The sequence below is a fragment of the Protopterus annectens genome, chromosome 15.part0 (genome assembly GCF_019279795.1).
Source record: "Protopterus annectens isolate FY-2018-M chromosome 15.part0, PAN1.0, whole genome shotgun sequence".
Classification (NCBI taxonomy): Eukaryota; Metazoa; Chordata; order Ceratodontiformes; family Protopteridae; genus Protopterus; species Protopterus annectens.
The window spans coordinates 771,065,572-771,090,271 of NC_056749.1; the positions used below are offsets into that span (position 1 = coordinate 771,065,572).

The window sequence follows — 24,700 nt, forward strand, 5'->3', positions numbered from 1 at the left end:
TGATCTAGCTGAAGAGAGTCCTACTGTTCACCCACCCAACAGCGAGTCCCAGCCCGATTGGGGAAGCGAGTCTTTGCATTAGCAACCTTTGCCATATGGTCCCTGAGCTACTTGGCATATTTTAAGAGGCTCCAAAGAGACTTGATCTCCGAACTCTCTGGAGCAATCGCAGGACAGGTGTCTGATGAGGTAAGAGATAAAGTTGCCTCGCAGCTCGCCACCCTGGAATCGATCTCCATCTTGTCGATGTGATTGCTTTCACACATAACTGAAGGGGCGGCTAGAGCTGCGGGTTCAGGCATAGTTATGAGACGTCATGCGTGCATTTGTGACCTCATGGATCCCTTCAAGTCTTCCTTTCTGAATGCTCCCATCGAAGCATCTTCCCTGTTTGGCTCCAAGGTAAAGGTCAGGTGTGAGCAGGACAGTAAGACCCTGTCTGCCATAGGTCTGTGTTTTTCCAGCCATCAAAGATCCTTTTCCAGGGACCAGAAGAGTGGGAAGATGTGACACAAAAAAATCTCTGGGTCCTTTCTGTGGCACACATGGTGATGATACCCTCAGGGGCAGAGGAGGTAACAATTCTGGAAGATGCCCCTATCAAGGCAGAGGGGGTCCACATAATCAAAGCCCCAGAGACTCCTTCTCTGGGCAGCCTTACCAGCGCTCCTGAAGCACAGCCTGATTGCTTTCCTCTGGAAGGAGTCAGGGGTCGTTTCACTCTGCACCAAGCTCCTGGCATGCTATTACCACTGATCATTGAGTGCAGAATATCATTACCAGAGGTTACACCATTCCCCTCATCAGTTATCCAAAACTTCCAACGAAACTTCCCGATGTTCCACCCAGTCAAAGGGAAGAAGCAGCTTCAGAAATAAAAAAGCTGTATCAAAAAAAGAGTCATCCACTTAGTCCCACCAGACCAGTGTGGATCCGGATTTTACTCAAGGTTCTTTTTGGTGCCAAGAAAGACAGGGGACTGGAGACCTATTCTGGATCTCAGCAATTTGAGCAAGTCCGTTGCCCAAACAAAATTCCAGATGGTCACGATTCAGTCCAGTCTCCCTTTTCTAAGGGAAGGCGATTGGATGTGCTCGATAGATCTCTGGGACTAGTATTACCACATCAAAATGGACAAACACTCCAGGAGTCTACTTTGGCTATGAGCCAATCATTACCAGTTTTGTGCCTTGCTGTTCTGTCTCTCTACAGCCCCCAGAGTGTTCACAAAGTGCATAGTAGTGGTTACAGCTCACTTGAGACTGCAAGTATTCTGGGTGTTTCCATATTTGGACGATTGGCTCCTTACCGCCCCACCAAGCATCTTCTGGTAACAGCCCTGCAAAACACCCTTTTACTGGCAGAAAATTTGAGGATAACTGTGAACTGGGACAAATCCAACCTTACACTAGTCCAGAAGATAGAATTCATCGGAGCAGTCTTTGACACCCGATCCTGTCTGTTGTCGCTCCCAGCCCACAGACTCCAGAGATTGAGGCTTCAGCTCCGGGTGATACTCTGTCAAAACAAAGTCTCAATGACAGACGTTCTTCAGGTCCTAGGATCCATGGCAGCTTCCATACCAATAGTTCCTCTTGCGAAACTACACATGTGAATTCTCCAATGGATTCTTCTCTCTCAGTGGTTCCTAAACCATCACCGTCTATGTTTCCAGATTCAGATAACCAACTCTTGCAAGTAGGACCTTCTTTGATGGATGAGGCCAAACAGAAAACTTTGGAGCCGCCCATTCCAGTCCCCTCAGCCCAAGGCCATTGTGACCACGGATGCTTCCCTGCTAGGGTGGGGGGGGGGGGCATTTTCACGGAAAGACAGTCCAATGTTTATGGTCCATGTTGGAGGCCAATCTGCATATCAGCATTCTAGAACTGAGGGCGGTGCTGTTAGTGTTGCAAGCATTCCAACCAGTTCTTCCTTCTGGATCAATTGCAATTCAGGCAGATGATATGTCAGTAGTCTGGTATATTAACAATCAAGGAGGAACCAAGTCCTACTCCCTGTGTCAAGAGTCCATGAGAATTTGGCAGTGGGCTATAGCTTCCAATCACTTTCTGATAGCAACACATATCCCAGGGAGCTCCAACGTGATTGCAGACATGTTGAGCTGATGTATTATTTTGCCCATAAATGGTCTCTCAATCCTGAAGTAGAGTCAGAAATTTTCAGCTGTTGGGGCCAGCCTTGCTGCGACCTCTTTGCCTCCCCATCAAAAAACAAATGCAGCAGCTATTTTGCCCAATGCCCCCCAAAGGGGGAGTCTCTGAGGGACACTCTGATTCGCGATTGGCCCAAGGGACTTCTTTATGCCTACCCCCCCCATTCCTCTGATTCCACACTTCATAAAGAAAGCTATTCGGTTGAAATGCAAAGTGATCCTCACAGCCCCCTATTGGCCTTGAAAAGTTTGGTTCCCCTTCCTTTGGCCTCATCTATTACATCCACTGTGGATTCTGGACCCTCTATTGAATCAACAGAATCTGTCCAGTCTCAAGCTGACAGCTTGGTTTCTCCACTTCCGGTAGTTGCCAGGCAGGATAATCTCACCTCACCTGTTCGTGAAATTATTCTGGCTTCACATAAACCATACACCAGAAGACTATATCAGGACAAATGGAAAAGGTTCTCTTTTTGGTCAAAGGAAAAGATGCTAGATCCGTATTCTGCTCCAGTCACAGCAGTTTTACAATATCTAAGTTTTTTGAAGATGGAGCCGCAGCCTCTACCATATGAGTATATCTGTCAGCGATTTCAAATTATCATAATGGGCTGGATGGTACTCCCCTCATATCACTGTGTTTATGTAAAACTTTTCTCAAAGGTGTTTCTGACATTAGACCTCCAATCAGACAACCTATAGAGCCATGGAACCTCACTTTAGTTCTTCAGTCTTTGACTCAACCCCCCTTTGAACCAGAAGCGAAATGTGATCTCAATTTCCTGTCATGGAAATCTCTCTTCTTGGCAGCCATCACGTCAGCCAGATGAATTTCGGAGCTTCAGGCATTGTGCACCAAAAGACCCTATCTAATCATCCACAAGGACACAGTATCACTCCGGACAAACCCATCTTTCCTCCCCAAAGTTGTTTCTGACTTTTCCATCAATCAGTCTGTTGACCTGCCAGTATCTTCCCAAACTTCTGTAATAAAGGAGAATAACTGCCTGCATTCCTTGGATGTACACAGGCAACTGAGGTATTATGTAGACAGGACCAAAACAATACGTAAGACTGACCAACTTTTAATTTCCTTTTCTGGACCTAGAATGGAAAATTCTGTCTCCAAGGTCACTTTATCAAAATGGCTAAGGGACTGCATACGTTTCACTTATTCATTTGCAAAAGAACTTATGCCACAAAATATTAAAGCCCATTCCACTAGATCAGATTCAGTTTCTGTAGCCTTCCATTCCAGGGCTTCTATGGATGACATTTACGCAGCGCCTCTTGTGCTAAATCCCACACTTTTATCAATCATTACAAATTGGATGTGGTCTCCAGAGGGAGAGCTGCCTTCAGCTCAATGGTACTCAGGAATGTTCTTCTGTAAGGGCCGCCCAAGGATCTCAAGGTAGCTGGGAATTTTGTCCCATCAGTGATGAATGAAAGAAGATTAACAACATCAGAGAAAGAAGTTATGTCTTACTATAACATTCCATCTGTGTTGTTGATCTTTTTTCATTCATCACTTCCCACCCTCCTTCCCCCGCCAAAGGCTCCTAGGGGGATACTTTGAGTCCAAGTGGTGTCTTAGGGCATTTGTGCAGAAATGAGCTCTGCTTTACTGGTATAACATGGGCAAACTCGATCTGAGGTAACATGGAGAAGGGCGTTGTGGGTGGAAGCCTAGCTCGAGAGTTTTTGGCTGGAGCAAGCTTGGTATTAGGCCGACTCGTTTCCGAGGGCTCAGAACCATACCCATCAGTGATGAATGAAATAAGATCAACAACACAGATGGAATGTTACGCTAAGACATAACTTCATTTTTCTGCAGAAGACGTTGCTGAAAAGACTGGAAATGTACACTGTGTTAAACTGGTGGGAGAGCAGTAAAGTATTAACCACACGTTGTTATTAATGTTTAGACTGATATTGCAGAGACTGGAGAAAGAACTGTAAGTGAAACAGTTTAAATATTTGTATAAAAAATTTGTGATGCAAATTGGGTGTTATTGTAAAAGGAGTTCTGTTTACTGTGCAGTCATGTATCTTAAATTGTAATGTATGCAGGCCTTGCATTGTAACAGTAGAGGCTGGAAATAATCATTGTAAAGTTAATGTGATCTGGGGCTGCTGCTGGGGGGTGTAAAAGTATACTGATCACATTAAATGTAGAATTAAAAGATAATTTGTTATTTTATAGAGGTGGAAGTCTAGACAGATGTCCTTTAAGAAATAGTGATGTTCTTAAGACAATTATATTCTTTAGCAAATTATCTTTAAAAATGAGAAAGTTAAGGAAGTTATTAAAAATTGTAGATGTTATGTAGTCCTATCTCACCTTCATTCTTACATGTGGGTTCGGAGCCGATCCTTGGCTCCAACTCGGCCGATTACAAAGCTCAAAGTCTCTAAGTTGGCTCGTGGCAAGGTAGGTATCGCACAATGCAGTGGTATCAGTCCTCAAATCTCATTTGCCGCTTTACGAGTTCAGAAGTGCTCTTCTTGGCCGTGGCTAAGTTTAAATCTTTTTTCTACATTTTTTCATATTTGCAGACTGTTTTCTCTTAGTAGTTAATTAACAGTTAAAATACAGTTATATAGAATATAGATAGCATTACTATTAATTAGACACTAGTTTATTCTTAAATTGTTGTCGCTGATTTGTCAAATGTTTGGCCAACGTTTTTCTGCAGGCCTGTTGTTAGTATCCCGTAGTGGTAGTTATATTATCTATATATTTAGTATTTGCTGTTGAGTCCTTGTTGGCTCATTACTAGTCTTATAGCACGTGGTTGAATTACAGGACTTGCTGTTATTTAGTCCGTTGTGTTGCCATTTAACCTATTGCCTTGTGTGTTGCCTTTTCCTTAGGCTTAGGTATCTTAGTGAAGTGTTTGTTCAAGGGCAAGGCCCAGAGGACCTAGTCCTTTCTTTGGTTTTCCTGTGGTCCCCCCCCCCAATAGTTAAGCTCCATTTTAGTTAGAGGACTTAACTAATCTCTTCTTTGTCCCTTAGCATTGTTTTTTTTCCAGCAGTTATGTCTAAAGAATCTAAAGGAAAGGACCATAAACTTTCGGGTTTTAAAAAATGCCAAAAATGCACGCAGAAAATGTCCATAACGGACGGGCATAGTGTATGTGTATACTGTTTGGGGGCCATTCACTTGCAGGAGACTTGTACTTTTTGTCATTCCTTTAGCTCAAGAGTGCTTCAAGAAAGGAAAAACAAGTTGATATTGAAAGGTCTCCTGAAACCATCCTTTGAGGAGGATTTGGGTAGTTCTTCCTCCTCACAATCTACAAGGTCTCCTTCTTGCAGGAAAGAAAAGACCGCGAAAATGCCTTTTCCAGTGTCCTCTGAGAAATCTGGACCTCCTGAAATTTCAAAAACCACCAAGGCTCTCACCTCATCAGCTCCACTGCCTTCAGAACTGATTGAGGTTATTACGATTGATATGTCTGTATCGGCCCCAAGTACTTCAGAGACGAAAAAGAATTCTGTAGCTCTGAGCCAGTCAACAGATATCCCACCAGAATCCCCTGCACTGAGATCATCTATTTTTCAGAGATCTCGCTCTCCAACCCTTTCTTCTAGGTCCTCTAGGAGCCTATCGGATGAAGATGTGGAGAGGGTGGTGCGCAAACTCTAGAAGGCACCAGGGCTGGAAAATTTGCTCTTGGCTCCTGCCCAACTGGCCTCTGAGCCACCCAAGCCCTTGTCAACCTCTTCTTTTCCTCCTCCGAGCCATTCTGGTCTATCGAAGCCAGAATATACAGTACCGCTTGCCGTATAGCCTTTGGCTCCAGCACCCCAAGTGGCCTTTTCGGAACTGATATCTGCTCCGACACTTCCAAGTCTACCTCACGGTGCGTCGGCTTGCCTGAGCTCGGCTCCTACATCTGTGTCGGAGCCGATCTCCCTAGAGCCGGGGGCTAACTCTGCTTCTTTGAAACCAGTGGTGGCCTTGGAGCCAAGGGAGTCAGCCTTCGAGCTGATGAGCATGCTGGCCAAATCTACAGCTCTATGCAAGGATGCTGATGTTCTTTCCCCCAAAGCACCGTCCTCTATCTTGGTGCCACACTATCCACAGGACAGCAGAGATCCACATCCTCAGGAACACCCTCTGGGTGGTCCCCATTCTTCCGAGACTTCCCCAGAATACCCTTCAGATGAGCCTCCTCAGAAGAAAACATGCAAGAGGAAGCATGTAGACTCCTCTGATGAGATGTCTCTTCTGACACTGACCTCGAGGAGTCAAAACGGTCCCCACAGTTGTCCTCTGATGATATCTCCTTTGTAGATATCCTTGAGATCCTAAAACAGAGAGGCGGCTAGCCTACCATCACCCCTTCTGATGAGGAGTCAGTGTACCTGAAGGCTTTCGAATCTCAACCTTCAGCCTCTTGGGTGTCTCGCCTTTTGATGAGCTCATGGACTTGATCAGTTGAAAGGCATGGGAATCCCCAGACACCATGGAGCCAGTCCCTAGGAGGTCAAACAAATTTCTCTCAGCCCCCAAGGAAAAGGATTTCTTAACAAAAGGTGTGCCAGTAGATGCTATGATAGTGACAGCAGCCACCAAGAAGGAGTTTGCAGAGACATCTTCATCTGTCCATTCGCCGAATAAGGAGTCTCGAATGATGGACAGATATGGGAAGCGTGTTTTTTCTTCAGTGGCTTTTACCCTTAGATCGCTGAATTGTCTTACTCATTTTACAAGGCTTCAGAGAGATCTCCTGAAGGAACTAGGAGATACTCTACAAGGTACTTCAACTGAGGGGGATACCAGAAAAGGTTACCGCTCCATTATCCACCTTAAACTCCATTGTGAATGCCTCTATGAGGCTGATATCATACGCAGCAGATGAAGTGAGTAGGGCAGCGAGTTCAGGAGTTTCCCCTGAGGAGACACTCTTGGATGCGCTTGTGTAACTTCACAGAACCTTTTAAGTCTACCTTCACAAATGCCCCTTTTGATGGTTCCTCACTGTTTGGACCAAAAGTTAATGATACACTCACCAGATGCAAGCAGAAATGGAAAAGTCTCTGCCATTGGAGTACATTTTTCCATCCCTTCAAGACCCTATCCTAAAGGGCAACAAAGTGGGAAGATGTGGTTCAAGAAATCCCAGAGATTTTTCCCAGACACACGAGGTGATTCCTTCCTCAAGGGCAGAGGGGGAGGAAATAATTGTAGATGCCATCCTAGAGGCAGAGGGGGTCCACAGAACTAGGCGACCGTGATTCCTTTTGTGGACGTCCCTATCAGCGCTCCTGAAAGGAGACTGACTGTGCTACTCCGGAGCCAGTCGGGGGACATTTATTTTTGTACCTAGAAGCCTGGCAGAATATCACAAAAGACAAGTGGGTACAAAACATAATATCCAGAGGATATTCCATACCCCTCTCCTACCCCCTCCTCAAACTAGGAAAATCCCGGATGTTCCACCCAATCACAGGGATCAAGCAACTGTAGAGATTCAAAAGTTGTTAAACAAAATAGTCATCCAAACCATCCCCACAGACCAGATAGGATTTGCAACTTACTCGAGATTCTTTTTAGTGCAAGAAAGAACAGGGGACTAGAGGCCCATATTGGATCTCAGCAAACTAAACGAATCAGTAAAGAAGTCCAAGTTTTGAATGGTGACACTGCAGTCTATACTCCCCCTTTTAGAGAAAGACAATTGGATCTGCTCGATAGACCTCCAAGATGCGTACTACCACATAAAAATGGACAGAGCATCGAGGAGTCATGCTTCCGGCTGGGAGGCAGTCACTACCAGTTTTGTGCTCTGCCCTTTGGTCTCACTACAGTCCCCAGAGTGTTCACCAAATGCATGGCAGTAGTAATGGCTCACTTGAGACGTCTTGGATTCCGAGTGTTTCCATACCTGCACGACTGGCTCCTAACTGCCACCACCAAGCATCTACTTCAACAGGCCAGAGACATGACTCTAGAAGTTTGTGCTCAGCTAGGCATTACAATAAACTTGCAAAAATCGATCTTGTCGCCATGTCAGCATGTTACTTTTATAGGCACTGAAATAGACACCGATTCAATAATGGCGCGTCTTCCCACCAACAGAATTGCGAATCTCAAACAACAGATATTGCTTCTTCTTACCAAACACAGGGTCAAAGCAAAGATAGTGCTCAAACTACTGGGAAAAATGGCCTCAACCATAACCCTTGTTTCATTGGTTACTCTTCTCCCAGTGGTCATTTCAGGAACTTTCTCTGTCTCACCCAATCATAATAACAGAAACTTGCAAGAAGGATCTTCCTTGGTGGATTCAGTCCAATAAGTTAACCATCGGGAGACCATCCATTCTACATCAGCCTGTTGCTACTGTAAATATGGATGCTTCCCAGATAGGGTGGGAGGGGCATTGCCTGGGAAAGACAGTCCAAGGCATATGGCAAGAACAAGTGGCCAATTTGCACATCAGTGTTCTAGAGATGAGAGCACTGCTTCTGGTGTTGCAAGCACTCCACAACTCTCTACCCCTAGGGATGATTGCAATCCAGTCAGACAATATGTCATTGGTATGGTATATAAACAAACAAGGAGGAACCATATCATACCCACTTTGTCGAGAGGCTCTGAGGGTTTGGCAGTGGACAATATCTTCCCAATGCTTTCTAGTTGCAACACACATCCCGGGAAAGTCCAATGTGATAGCCGACAAGCTCAGCAGGGCAATTTTGATGCCTCATGAGTGGTCTCTGAATCAGAACGTAGCAGAAGAGATCTTCTGCAAATGGGGCCAGCCTTGCTGCGATCTTTTTGCCATTCCTATGAACACCAAATGCAGCAGCTACTTTGCCCTGACCCCCCCCCCCGGGGGAGACACCGAGAGATGCACTTGTTCACAATTGGCCCTCGGGACTTCTGTATGCTTTTCCTCCATTTCCCCTCATATCAAAAGTCATTCAGAAAGCAAAGTCCTTGGGAAGCAAGATGATTCTCACTGCTCCATACTGGCCCTCATCAGATTTGGTTCACCTTTCTCAGGCCTCAACTACTGGAGGATCCATGGATTCTGGACTCATTTCCAGACCTGCTGATACATATGTCAGGAATGTTCTATCCCTCTCTCTCCACACCTTCAAATTGACAGCTTGGCTGCTCCACTTCCAACCTTAGTCAGGCTTCAGGATTTCATTCCAGCAGTAAAACATATCTTGATATCCTCTCATAAGCTTTCTGCAAGGAAACTATATGCTAGTAAATGGAAAAGATTTTCTCTTTGGGTGCAGACCAAAAACATAGATCCCTTTACTGCCCCAATTTCTTCAATTTTAGACTTCCTTTCAGAACTCTTCCAGCAAGGCTCACCCGCTGACACAGTTAAAGTTCAGCTAACAGCTGTCTCCAGTTTCCACTTAGGGTAGCCTGGAAGTGTGAATATCCTTGGTGAATATGGACACTCCACTACCTTTAGTGTTTTGGTCCTGGTTTGGTGGCCGAAAAGTGGTAAGAGTTGTAGCCTGATATTGCAGGGGTGCTTTCTGGAGCCTTGAACCAGGTCTTGATTACTGCACAGATATTGATGTTCTCCATTTTTAGGAGTGGCTTGAGAAAGTGCATTTTGAGATTTAGACTTCTAGCATTGGGTAGCATAACCTTCAGATTTTGCGTGTTTTTATCTGTTACGGTGGTAGTTTTGTCATTTGAGCCTTGCTTAAAAAAGGCACTATGGGGGTGGCAAGAGCCTTAGCCAGTAACCTGAATCCCAGGGGCGACAGGTGCAGACCGTCTCTGGCAAAGCATCATGGTTTGTCGATCTTGTTGTCCCAGGCAGACAGATACTGGATCCCCTTTGAATGATACCAGAAACTTAGCCAGTTGTTGAAGTCAATCATTTTGCCTTTATACTGTGGTATCATTCTGGGTGAAGGCAGGATGCTACTCAGGGCTAGGGTCATATCTGCCTGGGCGACTTGATCCGAGAGCTCTTCCATGTCTCTTTTCATGCAGTTCAGGGAGGTATGTCTCAAGTCATTCACATTAACATGGACAATGGCAGAGTCATATTTGTACTTGTTGTGGAGTGACTTGATTGCATGAGTTATGTGGCAGATCCTGGCACCCGACAGGCAGCTGACAGTAATTTTCTCCTTGTCCAGCCTGGAGAGTGAGACATCAGTGTGCCTGACTATTGAGTTACCTTTGACTAAGGTGCTGGGTACATTATTTTGCCTTAGGGGCTGTTAGGTGGCATACTGGTGTTTTGAGCTATGTGTTACTTTGGTCGTGATTGGTGTTTGTTTGCGTAACAGCTTCGGAGGTCCTTGTTTCTTGGGCAGGTTAATGTTAAGGGCCTCCGCATATGTGGGTTTAGTGTTTCTATGTGTGGGGGTTTTGAAGGTCTATGTATTGCTTGAGATATAGTGCAGGTGTTGACCTTCTCCTCTTGACTGTCAAGCACAATCTTCGCTGGAGAGAGTTTTGCTTCTAGTTTGGCCATGTAAGTGCATCTCTCACAGGTTATAGTGTTGGGTGGTAGAAGGAGAGGGTTGTCTGTATACATGAGACAATTACTGCATTGCCCCAGTATGCCCAGGTTCACCAGGTGGACTGGAGAAATTACTGGAAGCTGACTCTTGGACATGCCTGGTTCAGTGTTTCTTTTGTAGAGTACAAGACCTGTTTTCCCTTACCTTCGCAAGGTACTTTGCAATTATAGACTGCTTAGTGCCTATGATTACTTTCTCCTTATATACAGGGAGAGTTTAGTGTTTTTATCAGTTTAAGGCTTCCTAGTGCTTTCCTGCAGGTTACAGACCAAGTGCTAGTCATGGGGATTCCAATTTTAGTGCTACTACTGAGAAACCAGCTACTTCTGAGGGAAAATTTGAAGAGCAGACTTTCTGGTGCCAGGAATAGTTTGACCTTAGCCCCGCGGTGCTGTGTGACGCACAAACACGCATTTTTAAGCCAGAAAGTTGAAAGGGATATAAATCAGCCTCAAATGGCCAATAAAATTACACTTTCAGAGCTGAAAACCACTCCTCTAGCGTTAGATAGGCTGTACAATGCTTACTACTCTCACTAGTAAGCAGTAGGACCTCCCTCTACCACAGCAAGGTCTGGAATAGCTCTGAATAGAGAAACTGAAGTCCTGAAACCAGCAAATCCTGGGATCTGGACTATACTAGTTAGAAAAGGTAGGAAACGAGCAAACAAGATAGTATTTTTTGTTTTTTTGGTTAAAACAGGCTAAGAAATGCAAAATTACAGTAAATAAGCACAGAAAAGTGTGTAGCCCTAAACAGTGAATGCAATTTAAAACTTTGCAAGAATAAGAAATTTAACTTATAAAATTGAGCAAGACAAGTGCACAAACTGAAAAACAATTTAAAGCCAGAAATAGTAGAATAAGTAGCTAGTCTACTTTTAAAGCTTCCCAGAGAAGTGCAGTTGCCAATATCCTAGCAGATAGATTTGGTGACAGTTTCACCCCCCTCTCACCCCCTAAAGGCCCCATCTCAATACCAAATGATTGCCAAATCCCGGTAATCATGGCCACGCAGGTAAAAAAACGCACTCTCCAAAGCTAAGAATACAGAATCCATGGGACTAGACGACATCCCAGGCTGTGTACTATATGAACTACAAAATGAACTGGCACCTCACCTAAGTGTCATGTTTATTCATAGCCTCACCTCAGGCTTTGTGCCCAATGAGTGGTGCACAGCTACAGTGATCCCACTCCACAAAGGGGGCTCCACCTTGGACCCTGGGAACTATCGCCCCATCAGCCTAACGAGCCTGATCTGCAAAGCCATGGAAAGCATTATCATGGAACTTATAAACAAAGACATTGGCAACCTTCAAACACTGGACCCCACCCAGTTTGGTTTCGTGAAGGGCCGATCTTGTCTCCTCAACCTGATTGACTTCTTTGAATCAGTCTCCAGAGCTGTGGACGAGTGTAAGATGGTCCACACAGCCTATCTGGACCTAGCCAAGGCCTTCAACACCATCCCCCACTCTGGAATCATAGATAAACTTACTAAGCTTGGCATTAATCTCTACGTCACTCGATGGGTCGCAAACTAGCTTACTGATAGAACCCACACTGCAAAAGTAGCCGACTCCAAATCCAGCTCCAGACAAGTGACAAGTGGAGTACCTCAGGGTTCAGTCCAGTGACTGCTCTTGTTTGGCATCTACTTCTCTGAAGAACAGGCCAACACCAAGGGACTCTGGCTAACAAAGTTCGCAGATGACTGCAAACTAGGAGCCATTATCGGATCCCCAAAGGATGTGGATATCCTACAAAAGGGCCTTACAGAGACAGATGCTTGGTGCCAAAGCCATGGGCTCAAGCTCAATGCCAAGAAATATATAGCTATCCCCTTTGGGAATAACCATTTACCCATGAATTACCACATAAGTGGCAGTACACTAAACACTGAAAGTGTGATAAGGGACCTAGGGGCACAGATGGACAGTGGTCTCACCTTTGATAACCACATTGCCACAACAGTCAGGAAATCCTTCTATGTGGCACATCTCATTACTAAGGGCTTTTCATCCAGGAAAAAGGAGGTTATTGTCCCACTGTACTCATCCCTCATTAGACCCATTATAGAGTACAATGCCCCGTTTGGTATGTACCTCACAAGACATCTGCAACAGTTGGAAAGACCACAGAAATACCTCACTAAAAGAATCACAGACCTAAAGCAGACAGTCTAAAATAATTCCAGCTATACTGTGTCACATATCGTCTACTCAGAGGCGCTCTCTGCTTAACATAAAAGGCCATGTCAAACCCAGAGCTGCTGGACATGCTACACTTAAAGAAATCCCAATCCCTCAGAGCCACGCGCTCCAGGGATCTAAAACTGGTCATCACAATAAACAAAACATGCTGGAGGGATAGATTCCTGTCCCAGAGACTCCCCATTCTCTGGAATAGACTGCCCATACATGTCAAGCAGAGCCCCTCTTTGGCCCTCTCCAAAAGGAACGTTGATGACTGGATGGGAGATAGGAAATTCATCCCAGTCATCCTGCTAGACAGGGGACCAGGGAAGTAAAATTCCTGGGAAAAATAGCCGGGAAAATGTTATGGCTAGGCTTGTATAGGCCCTAGGGCCAATAGCCTAGTACTAACCTATGAACCTATATGCCTAACTTGATGGTACATAGACTGTGTAAAGCCTCTTTGAAAGGCACTTCCTTACTGAGACCTCCATTTAATTAAAATGTCCCTCCTTGGTATTTACATTTTGTCCATTCGCACTTAACCTCACCCCCCTTTGAACCTTCATCCACTTGCAATTTGAAATTCCTCTCTTGGAAAATGATTCTTCTGGTAGCCATAACCTCAGCTAGAAGAGTTTAAGAGTTACAAGCACTTTCAGTCAAGCCTCCTTATTTGATCTTCCATAAAGACAGGGTTTCTCTTCGAACTAACCCTTCCTTTGTCCCTAAGACTTGCTCTCAATTTAATATTAACCAAACAGTTGAACTTCCAGTATTTTTCCCTAACCATGCCAACAAGGCAGAATACAGACTTCACCAACTTGATGTACATTGGCAATTGAGGTTCTAGCTCCACAGAACTAAAGAATTCAGGAAGTCAGACCAGTTATTCATATCCTTTTCAGAGACAAGAAAGGATATGCCAGTCTCTAAAATCACATTATCTAATTGGCTTTCTAATTGCATAACTTTTATTTACTCTTCCAATAACAAGGAACTTTCCTTCAAAGTTAGAGGTTACTCAACCAGATCAGTAGCAACATCCACTGCCTTTCAAGCCAGGATTTCAGTGGACAGTATTTGTGCAGCCGCAACTTGGGCAAGCCCACATACTTTTATTACTCATTGCAAAGTTGACTTGGCCTCCAGGGGCAGAGCTTCCTTTGGTTCCACGGTGCTCAAGAGTGCATTCCCGTGAGCCACCCGAGAAAAAGGTGCTGGGGACGCTGTCCCACATGTAAGAATGAAGGCGAAATAGGACTACATAACATAAAGAAGTTATGTGCTCACCATAACGTTCTATGTTTTTAGTCCATCTTGCCCTTCATTCTTACAAACCCACCCACCCTCCCCCATATAGTTCTAGAGGACCTGGTAGGAAATTTTGCTCCTTCCTTATGTTGGGGACCTTTCACTATTCTTTCTCCTTTACCTGAGGGTACAGTACAACTATTTTCTATTATAGTTAGCAGCAAACAAGATCTGATGATTGATACCACTGCATTATGGGATACCTACCTTGCCACAAGCCAACTTAGAGACTCCGAGCTTTGTAGTCAGCCAAGTCGGAGCCGAGGATCGGCTCCAAACCCACATGTAAGAATGAAGGGTGAGATGGACTACAAACATAGAAAGTTATGGTGAGTACAGAACTTCTTTTTTCCTTGCATTTTCAAGGTTATTGGCTTTTTTCCATTAGCGCCTGCTTTTAGGTTGGAATTAAGAAGCATACGGGCAGAAGCAGTTCATGAGAAGAAGTCTGACCAACATGTTGTTAGTAAAATCTACAAGGGATCTTGGCATCTGCAAGGTTACTAACATCCCACCAGTAGCAAATGCTTTTTGTTGAAGACAAGAATACTTTTGCTGCAACCAAATGCTTTTTGTTGACAAGTACGCTGTTGGTGCAATAAATTAATTAAGAAAAGTCTGACTAGTGTTCTGAGTAAAATTTACAAAGTACAGTATAATTAATTATTAAAGGGAAATTGGGAAGCAGTTTAGTGAAAAAAATTATTGCACTAGTAGTTGCCTCACCAGCACCCTTAGTATTTTAGTTTGTTAATGTAGCTGTGCACAACTTATGCATGAGTATCCAATGCACCTTTTGTTAAGGCTAAAAGCTAATGTTTTGAAAGTATGCCAGTTTCTCACATCTAGAAGGATAAAGATTAGATATGGACAGCAGTCTTAAGTGCATGCCAGAACCTGTTTTCACACTTAAGTATGGTTAACCCTAATTGTAGAATAGGTAATCACTGAGGTTGCAGCCGTCTGCTTGGGGCAGCCCCTCCTATTTGCAGCAGTAAATTTCCTTTCATGAATATATATATATATATATATATATATATATATATATATATATATATATATATATTATTTTTATTTTTTTTTATTTTTATCTAACCAGACTGTCTGGGAAAAAATCTAACACTGGTTCAGATAGCAATGAGGAACTACTATATGGAAGATCAGCCCTTCATATATTAGTTTGCGCATGTAAGCTTCAAGCTGGAAACATATATTCAAAAGAGCTGTCATGTATGATATGTGAGAGTAATATCTTTTTGTCAGAATGCTTACTTTGTCATTTTTAACTGGAAAGTAAATAGGCATGAAGGTAAAGACCAATTCAATAGCCGCCATTTGCTTTACCTGTAAGGAGACAATAGCAATGACACAGGAGGCTCGTTGGGGTAGAAACGGGCTTGTGAATTCGGCAGAGAATTCCTATATTGACATAAAGAGGGCAAAGACAAACACAGACAATAGAAAACCGGAGGAATACCATTGAAAAGGGGAATTCAACAATGGTAGAAATGGGGAAAGAGACTATATTGGTAGGTTTGTTGTTGTAAGGGATTACTGGCGAGTGAGGAGGCTTAGTGGCATTTATATTACACCTAAAACTAAATAGCTTAAAAGAGTTTGTGGAGAAATAAGATTTTGGAAGGAATATTATTTATGCTTGGGGGGATGGACCCTCATTTGTTATACTGAAGCTGTATCAGGGAACCCCAAAGAGAAAATATGACAAAAGAGGGTAGATTTCTGAAGTATATGAGTATATTTGGTATGAAAAACATGAATTCAGTAGCAGGAACTCCAACAGTTGTATTATTCCCCAGAATACTCTAACAGGGCTGTACTGGATAGATATTGTTTAATTTGGAGCAAGTGTATTTAACTGAAACGTTTGAGACCCATCTGATAACTATATCAGGACATGCACAAATAAAAATTAAGATAGATGCAGGGTAATTGCATAGAAATGAGACCCTAGCAGTTCCCCACTCCTCTGTTAAATAGAGGAATTAAAGAATGGTTAGTAGATATGTGGGCGGCACACTGGTGCAGTGATTAACATTGTCACCTCACAGCAAGAGGTTCTCCGGTTCGATTCTCGGCTGGGGTGCCTTCTGTGTGGAGTTTGCATGTTCTCCCTGTGTTCGCGTGGGTTTCCTCCGGGTACTCCGGTTTCCTCCCACATTCCAAAGACATGCATCTGGAGCATTTCTCCCCAGGCCTCCGCTGAAAACAGGCTCTGTGGAACCTAGTTGGACTTTCCCGGTCAACAAATGATAAATAAATAAATAAATAAATAATAAATAGATATGATTCGAACGTTACAGAAAATAGTACTTCAGACGTGATAGTGGTTAAATGGGATACAATGAAAATGGAGTTTAAGAACATGGTACAAACGAGAAAAGACATAAGAAAGAATTAATGGAAATTTTTTAGATGAGTTTGCAGATTTAAGTATTGCAGGTATATCACAGGACAAGAGGAGGAGCAACTGCAGAGTTCTAAAAGAAAATATGGGATATCATTTTAAAAAGGTTACTGTTGTGCAACTATTTTGGTAACTCTGAAATGCAGGAACATTTAACAAAATGACCTTGTCTACAATTCTCTAATTACTGTAGCCTAAACTAGGGAGCTTTTGGATGGTAAGCTCAGATTTTAAATAGGACACTGGCTGCATTTGCTTCTCTGATAGAATAGCACAGATAATGAGGAGGACATATGAGGCTGGATGTAAGAATTAAGGTGGGAGAGTCCCTCTCTCCCTGGCTGTGTTTGAACATAAGAAGCAGGTGTGGATGTTCTTTCCCACTGCTTGCTTTATATTTGGAGCCAGTGACACAGAAATCTGGGATTCACAAATCAAGGATATAAATGGTATGGTAATCAAACGTTAGCTTTGCATGCAAAGGATATCAGTTTGCACTTGATAAATCCAGTAAAGGATATTTTGGTGTTGTGGAACATTCTGACAACATTCCATGACTTTTTGGAATGTAAAATAAATGAAGATAAAACAAAGGCTATAGTGGTAAACTATGTACCCTTGTATGCATTGGTTCAGTACTAATTATTTCTGTGGGCATAGAAGATGATGTATTTAGGTATATGAATTAAAAAGGATTCTGTTATGGTAGCTAAAGATATGTGGGAATAATCGTAAAAGATAATACAAAAATAGAGAAACTAGAAACTGTTGATTGTGGATGAAGAGTTACAAGCAGTGACAGCTGTTTTAGTTAGCCTTTATATACAGGTCAGGCATATTTTATCAGCTGAGGAGAATTTGTGGATGATAGTTGAAGGAATTTATTTGGGAGGGAAAAGGGGCAAAATTTCAGTGAGAATAAGCTGATTCTGCCCGTAGAACAAGGTGGTTACGGGTATCCAACCTGAAAGGGTGTTTTAGAGTTGCGCAGTTAAGGCTTATACTTCAAGCAGAAGTTTGTTACTCTAAGAGGAAAAGTATGGGGGGTTGAGAAATAGACTGGGAGTTTGCATGCAAGTCCACAAGGAAATTAACTGTACAGAGTATTAAAAGAAATACATTTGTGCACAAGATCATAGATAAGTAATAGGCTAGCTGCCCTTGCAGGACATTTTATGCCTAGCTGTATTCCCTTTTTCTGGTTGAAACAACTGTCCCATTTGGTTACAGATTGACCTCACCCATCTCATGGTTGATAATTTGTATGTTACCCCTAATGAAAATAACTGGGATCATGCTGTAGATAATTTGAGGGGACCCAAGCATGGGATAAAGCATAGTAGTACAGAGGGCAGTCTTGGGGTAAATTTTCTGTTTCCCATCCATACATCTAAGTTGCTGTTGAAAAAGAACAGAGATGAACTTTGACGTGAATGGGGATGCTGTTCTGCAGCAGCTGTATCGTCTGTGATATATCCCTGTCCCTCCAAACCATTCTGTTGATTTTGCAAAAGAGGTAGATCCCTAGAGAGAGTATTTCTTATGCCACTTTACTTGCTGATGTGCAGAAAATCCATCAGTAATGGGTCAGAAGATGCCTTGTATGCCAGACATTAACAGTGTGTGGGATGCTGAGTGTAGTTACTGGGCTTCATCAGTCTATGTACAATATTGTTTAGGCCTCGTATCCTTTTAGTAAGTGTCCCTCGTTCCTCTCTAACAGTGTGTGGGATGCTGAAGTGTAGTGACTGGGCTTCATCAGTCTATCTACAATATTGTTTAGGCCTCGTATCCTTTTAGTAAGTGTCCCTCGCTCCTCTCTAACAGTGTGTGGGATGCTGAGTGTAGTGACTGGGCTTCATCAGTCTATGTACAATATTGTTTAGGCCTCGTATCCTTTTAGTAAGTGCCCCTCGTTCCTCTCTAACACATACAACAAGAAAGCTTGAAGATTCGTTCAGATGCTTTAATACATGCAGACACATCAGGATGGACAGCAGCATCATTAACACGAACAAACTAGTTAACAAACAGAGCTCACACACATACATTTTCACATCTCAGCAACTGTCTACAAAATGGCAGTCATGCTCAATATTTATATTGTAGTGCAACCCTTGGATAGCTTCTTAAAGGTATACAGGCACACATTGATCTGCATCCTCCTTCTTAAAAAGATTGCCCTTTGAAAAAAACAATATTAGAGGCAGGCATGCATTACTATATACATTGGAAACAAAACACAATGTTTATATCCAAGTTGCTTCATATCTGCTACAGGGTTTAGAGATTCGATCATATCTCGTGACATAAGAGCTGAGACTAGATTTAGCAACAGGAACAGTCAGCGGTGCACAACTCATATCAGGAACATCTGGATTCATCACAGGAACAGGAAAGTCCTCTGGAACTTCCTCTGGAATGGAACACCGGATAACTCACTCTGACATAGTCTTTCTCACAGGCTATTTGCTGCGGCACAGGCTCGGATACCAGTCTCAAATATTTCCGATTCCACTTAAAAGCTGCTCCTTCTGATTCTATAATGTACAATCTCGGCTCTGGACTAGTATTCTTCATGACACCAATCCGATCATAGCCTTTGGATGCCTGCATCCTTACCACTACTCCCTTTCATAATGGATTGAGTGGTTTACTGGTCTTATTGTAGTAGGACTTCTGGGATAGGTGTTTCTTCAACAAATTTGCTTTTACTGATCTGCTGCTCTTGACACATGGAACCAGCTATTAACTACTGATTGGTAATGTGGCTCTGGTTTGTCTTGACAGAAGTGTCTGAGCAGGTGAACCAAGATGTTTATCACAAGGAACATTTCTGAGATTCAAGCGATTCAAGACATCATTATTATCTCAGTTTGACTTCTCAAGTAATTACTTTGCACTGCGTGTTCTGCCAAACCATTTGATTGCAGGTACTCTGGGCTACTTTTAACATGAGTAAAGTCCCATTCTTCAGCAAAGCTTTTGAACAGTTGGCTTGTAAACTGTGTGCCATTGTCAGAAATAATTTTATGTGGACTTCCATGAACAGCAAAATGACGCTTCATCTTAGTAATGACAGTACTAGATGCTAGGTTAGGAAGTAAGTTAATCTCGAACCAACTGGATTAAGATCTACTAACACCAAGTAATACTGACCATTCCACTCAAAGATATCAGTGGCTACTGTCGACCAAGGTAGTTCCAGAATCTGGTTAAGCTGAAGTGGTTCTTTCTGTTGATGAGGCTTAGTACTATTACATACTGAACAAGAAGAGAATGTTGTGTCAATGTCTTGTGATACAGAAGGAGAAAATACTAGTTCTCTCGCCCTTCTTTTAGTAGATTTGGTTCCTGGGTGATCACAATGCAAGATAGTAACTGTCATTCTCCTATTTTGGACACAATAGAAGAGTCTTCGTGGCTTTTGTTCAAGCAGCTTTATTTTATACAAACACATTATTGTAGAGGTTTACTGACTTTAAAGTAACTTGTATACAATCTAACAACTGCGATTATGTAAGCTCATGCTCTGGCTGCTCTTTCAAAATGGCACTAGGGACTGCATCTTCTTAAAGACACAGCACATACACTCTGATCTACATCCTCCCTCTTCGAGAATAGATCTTACGACACTGAGTCTATTTAGCATGCAGAGGTCACAGGTAATTCTTTGTCATACATTATACTAGACTAGGTATATATATATATATATATATATATATATATATATATATATATACACATATATCTACATTGTTGTATATTTCACAGTGGGCTTTGATATTCATCTATATCATGTGACATAAAACTGGGAATTGGATTTACCAACTGGACCTGTCTCTATTAACTGTTCGACCTTTGTAATGTTCAGAACATTTTCAGGAATGAAATCAGAGGTTTGACCACACTCTGGTATGGGAACAACATTTGATTTGCTCTTAGCTTTGGAGCCTATATTACAGAAACAATGTTGTGATGATAATGATGATTCTGGTACAGGAAGAAGATGTCTACGATTCCTCCTATACTCCACATCCTTGGAGTTTACCAGGTAAGATCTTGGCTTGGCACAGATGCCTGTAATTTGACCGATTTGGTTGAAACCTTTTGCCGCCTGGATTCGGACTGTCTCTCCTTCCCTAAACAGACAAAGTAATTTGCTCGATCTGTCATAACTGGACTTCTGGATAGTAGGCTTTTTAAACAATTGAGCTTTGATGGTTTTATTGTTCTTAACTTTGGGCCTCAATAAACTGGAATTAATGAGCAGCGTAGTTCTGGTTTGTCTGGAAAGTAGTCTTTGAGCAGGTGAGCCAAGAATATTGTCACGGCGTAAGTGTCTGAGATTAAGCAAATTTAAGAACACATCAGTATTGTCATGTTTTGACCTTTCAAGTAATTGCTTTGCACTCTGCACTGCACGTTCAGCTAGACTATTTGACTGAGGATATTCAGGACTACTAGTGACATGTACAAAGTCCCATTATTTTGCAAATTTCTGAAATACCTGACTAGTAAATTGAGTACCATTGTCAAAAAGAACTTTGTGCGGACTACCATGGACTGAGAAATGATGTTTTAACTTAATAATAACAGCAGTGGATGTTAGGTTAGGTAGTAGATCAATCTCAAACCAATTTGAATAAGAGTCTACCAAAACCAAGTAGTGATGATTGTTCCGCTTGAAGATATCAGTGACTACTGCTGACCAAAGTAGTTCAGGAACTGGACTCAGCTGAAGTGATTCTCTTTGCAAATGTGGTCTAGTACTATTGCATACTGAACAAGAAGAAAGTATTTTATCAATGTATTTTAGTAATAAAGGCCAAAGTACCAATTCTCTCGCTCTTCTCTCAGTGGATGTGGAAGCTGGGTGGCCACAATGCAAAATCTGGATATATTCTTGTTGTAAGGAAGTAGGAACAACAATTTTAGGACCTTTGAAAATAATGCCATCTTCCAGGAACAATTCATCTCTTTGTGGAAAGTAGGTTTGCACTTCAGGTGGTAGTGTAGATGGCTTTGACAGCCATCCAAAATCAATGTAGTGACTGAGCTTTTGCAAAATTGGATCATTCTTTGTGTGATTTAAATTATCAAGTCTAGTGATAGAAAAATTATGCACTGACATCATGTCGAAGTCAAAATTCTCTGCATCGAGCTTTTCCATTGTATTTCTGGGTGATATGGATAAGGTATCAGCCAGATAAAGCAAGTTGCTTTTTGTACTGACCATTTTGAAATTGTACTTTTGTGATTTGAGCATCATTCTTTGTAATTTCGCTGGAGCGGAATGCATAGGCTTCTTTAGAATAGTAACTAGAGGTTGGTGATCAGTTTAAATCTGAATAGCTCAACCATAAATATAATCATGAAACTTAGAACATGCGAATACTATTGTCAAAAGCTCCTTCTCATTTTGAGCATACTGCATCTCAGTTTGGGTGAGTATTCTAGATGCACAGGCTACTGGTCTGCCTTCTTGAAGTATAACTGCACCAAGACCAAATTTTAAAGCATCGCAAGAAAGAGTGATTGTTTTTTTCACATCATAGTATCTTAATGTAGGTGGGGTAGCAGTTTTCTGCTTAAGGTCTTCAAATGCCTTCTGGCACTGTTCCAACCATGATCATGCAACATTTTTGTGTGTTAGCTCTCTTAAAGCTGCTGTCAACTCACTGAAGTCTGGGATAAACTTGCCTAAATAGTTGACCACGCCTAGGAAACACTGTAGATCTTGTACATTGTCTGGTGCTGACATCTCAAGAATAGGTTCATAGGTTCATAGATTAGTACTAGGCTAACTGCTCTTGCGAGCCATTTTAAGCCTAGCCAATTATCCTCCTGTGAGATTCAAACCCTGTACCTTGTGTTTGTAAGGCAAACACCTTAACCATTAGGCAACCCTCCCAACCTGCTTGCTTGGTCAGGTCTGGTCTCAAGCCAGTACTGGTAAATAAACTGACCTACATATATAACTTCTGGAAGTCTGAATTTGCACTTCAGAGGTTTCAGCTTAAAGTTTATTCCACGTGCTCTGTCTAGAACTTTCTTTAGGTTTCTGTCATGCTCAGCTTCACCACTGCCTCCAGCCAATAAATCATCTACTGTTATGGCAGAAGGATAACCTGAAAACATTTGCTCTATTGCATGCTGAGAGACTTCGCTTGCAGAATTTATTCCAAGTCGCATCCTTAGGAATCTGTATCTGCCAAACAGAGTACCAAAAGTGGGATTTGCAATCAAGCATCACTTGCCAAAATGAACTCTTTGTATCCAAGACAGAAAAAACAGTGGCATTCGGTATTAGAGCTGTGACTTCTTCGACTGTGCGCATTGGATGATATGGCCTCTTTGATGCTTTGTTCAAATCTCTTGGGTCAGTACACATTCTGATTTTGTCTGATCCCTTTTTGTGAACTACTACCATGGATGACACCCATTCAGTTGGTTCAGTGACTGGTAAATCACACCTTGCTACACTATATTATCTAACTGAGCCGTAACTTTATCTTGCATTGCTGTTGGAGCTCTTCTTGCTGGTCTGACTACTGGAGTGACCTCTAGGTCTAACTTCATGGAATACACAACTGGAAGTTTCCCAACTTGCCATCGAAAACATCACCATACTCTGAGAAAATGGCTTCCAATTTTTTGTCCAATTTATTGAGCCAGTATTGGATGAGATAGTCAGAAAGATATTTGACGGACACTTTTTCCCCCTATTAGGAGTGTCAGAAAATGAACGGAGGTTAACAACTGAGGAGGTATAACAAAATGTTGGGGAAACCAAGTCCATTTTCAATGCCATGGTGCTATCCTATAACCCCCTATATTTTAACATAAGGGAAATTATTATTAACAACTGGGCATTGTTTAGTAGTGAATATGAATTTACAAACAAAATTGGTGGAAAAACATTAATAGTATATAAAAAGGATTAGTCTATTAAAAACTTGTTAGAAAGAAACATGGTAGGTGAGTCAAAAGACATATGAGAAAATGTGAACATTCTTCCCAATGCCCATATACTGTTGAGGATGATGTTATGTATATATCAAGGGTTATGGCAGGGTGACCGTTAAACAGAGATTAAACTGTGTTAGTAAATGCTTAGTTTATGTAGGTATTTGACAACATTGTGGACATTTCTACATAGGCAAAACTGTTAATAATTTCAATAAACGTATTTACCAACATTTATATGACATATGGAGGGGAAACACAAACAACACCCTATCTAAACATATTATGGAATTTCCCAATCATCAGTTTAAATTTAGTGTTATTGAGCAAGCAGTGAACCATGGGAGAGGGGGGCCCACAGAGTTATTTCTTGAATATAGGGAGCTAGTATGGCAGTTGAGATGTGATACTATTCAGTCACCAGGGCTGAATGATATGGTGTCCATCTCTAGCCTTTTGAAATTAAAAGTAGAATTTCATATGTGATTTTTTAATTCTGAAATTAATAGCTTCAATCATTAAGTTATTCAGTATGTTTTGTTTATGTTGTTATTTTATTTCATATATATGTATTTGTACTTGACATTCTATATTTAAGTTTCAAGACATCGTCTTGGACATTTAGATAGAACTTTTTAAAATATTTTTCTAAGTGTTGTCGCCTTTTAATAGTAATTGGTAGAATTTGACAGATTAGTCGATTATCCAATCATTTTATATAAAAGGGGAACATGTGATTGTTCTAAATGTATTTAATGATGTGATCTGATGTTATTAATCTTCTTTACATTCATCATTGATGGCCTCAGAACTAAGTCGGCCCAATACCAAGCTCGCACCACCCACAAACTCTCGAGCTAAGCTTCTACCCACAATGCCCTTCTCCCTGTTACCTCAGATCTCATTTGCTGCATAGCCGTAAAGGCGCGTTTCAGTTGAGCTCTCAGCTAAGTGGAAACTTTTTGATATTTTGTGGAAATAAATTGTCTGTTTGCTTGTCGTTTGTGACATATCCATTAATCTTTATATTTACAGTTAGATTTGCACCTTTTTCACTTCTACTTCTACCTGTTTGGTAATCTTTTAAGTA

At 42.0% G+C, this 24,700-nt stretch overlaps 1 protein-coding gene across 1 annotated transcript in view; it reads left to right on the forward strand.

The window, feature by feature from the left end:
* Positions 1 to 15,715: 15,715 nt before the first annotated feature.
* The window catches only part of LOC122789879 (protein Mdm4-like), a 188,360-nt gene continuing 179,375 nt past the window's right edge, over positions 15,716 to 24,700 (forward strand). The window contains exon 1 of the mRNA XM_044057312.1: positions 15,716 to 15,745. Within this exon, the coding sequence (XP_043913247.1) occupies positions 15,716 to 15,745 (30 nt within the window). The remainder of the gene's footprint in view (positions 15,746 to 24,700) is intronic.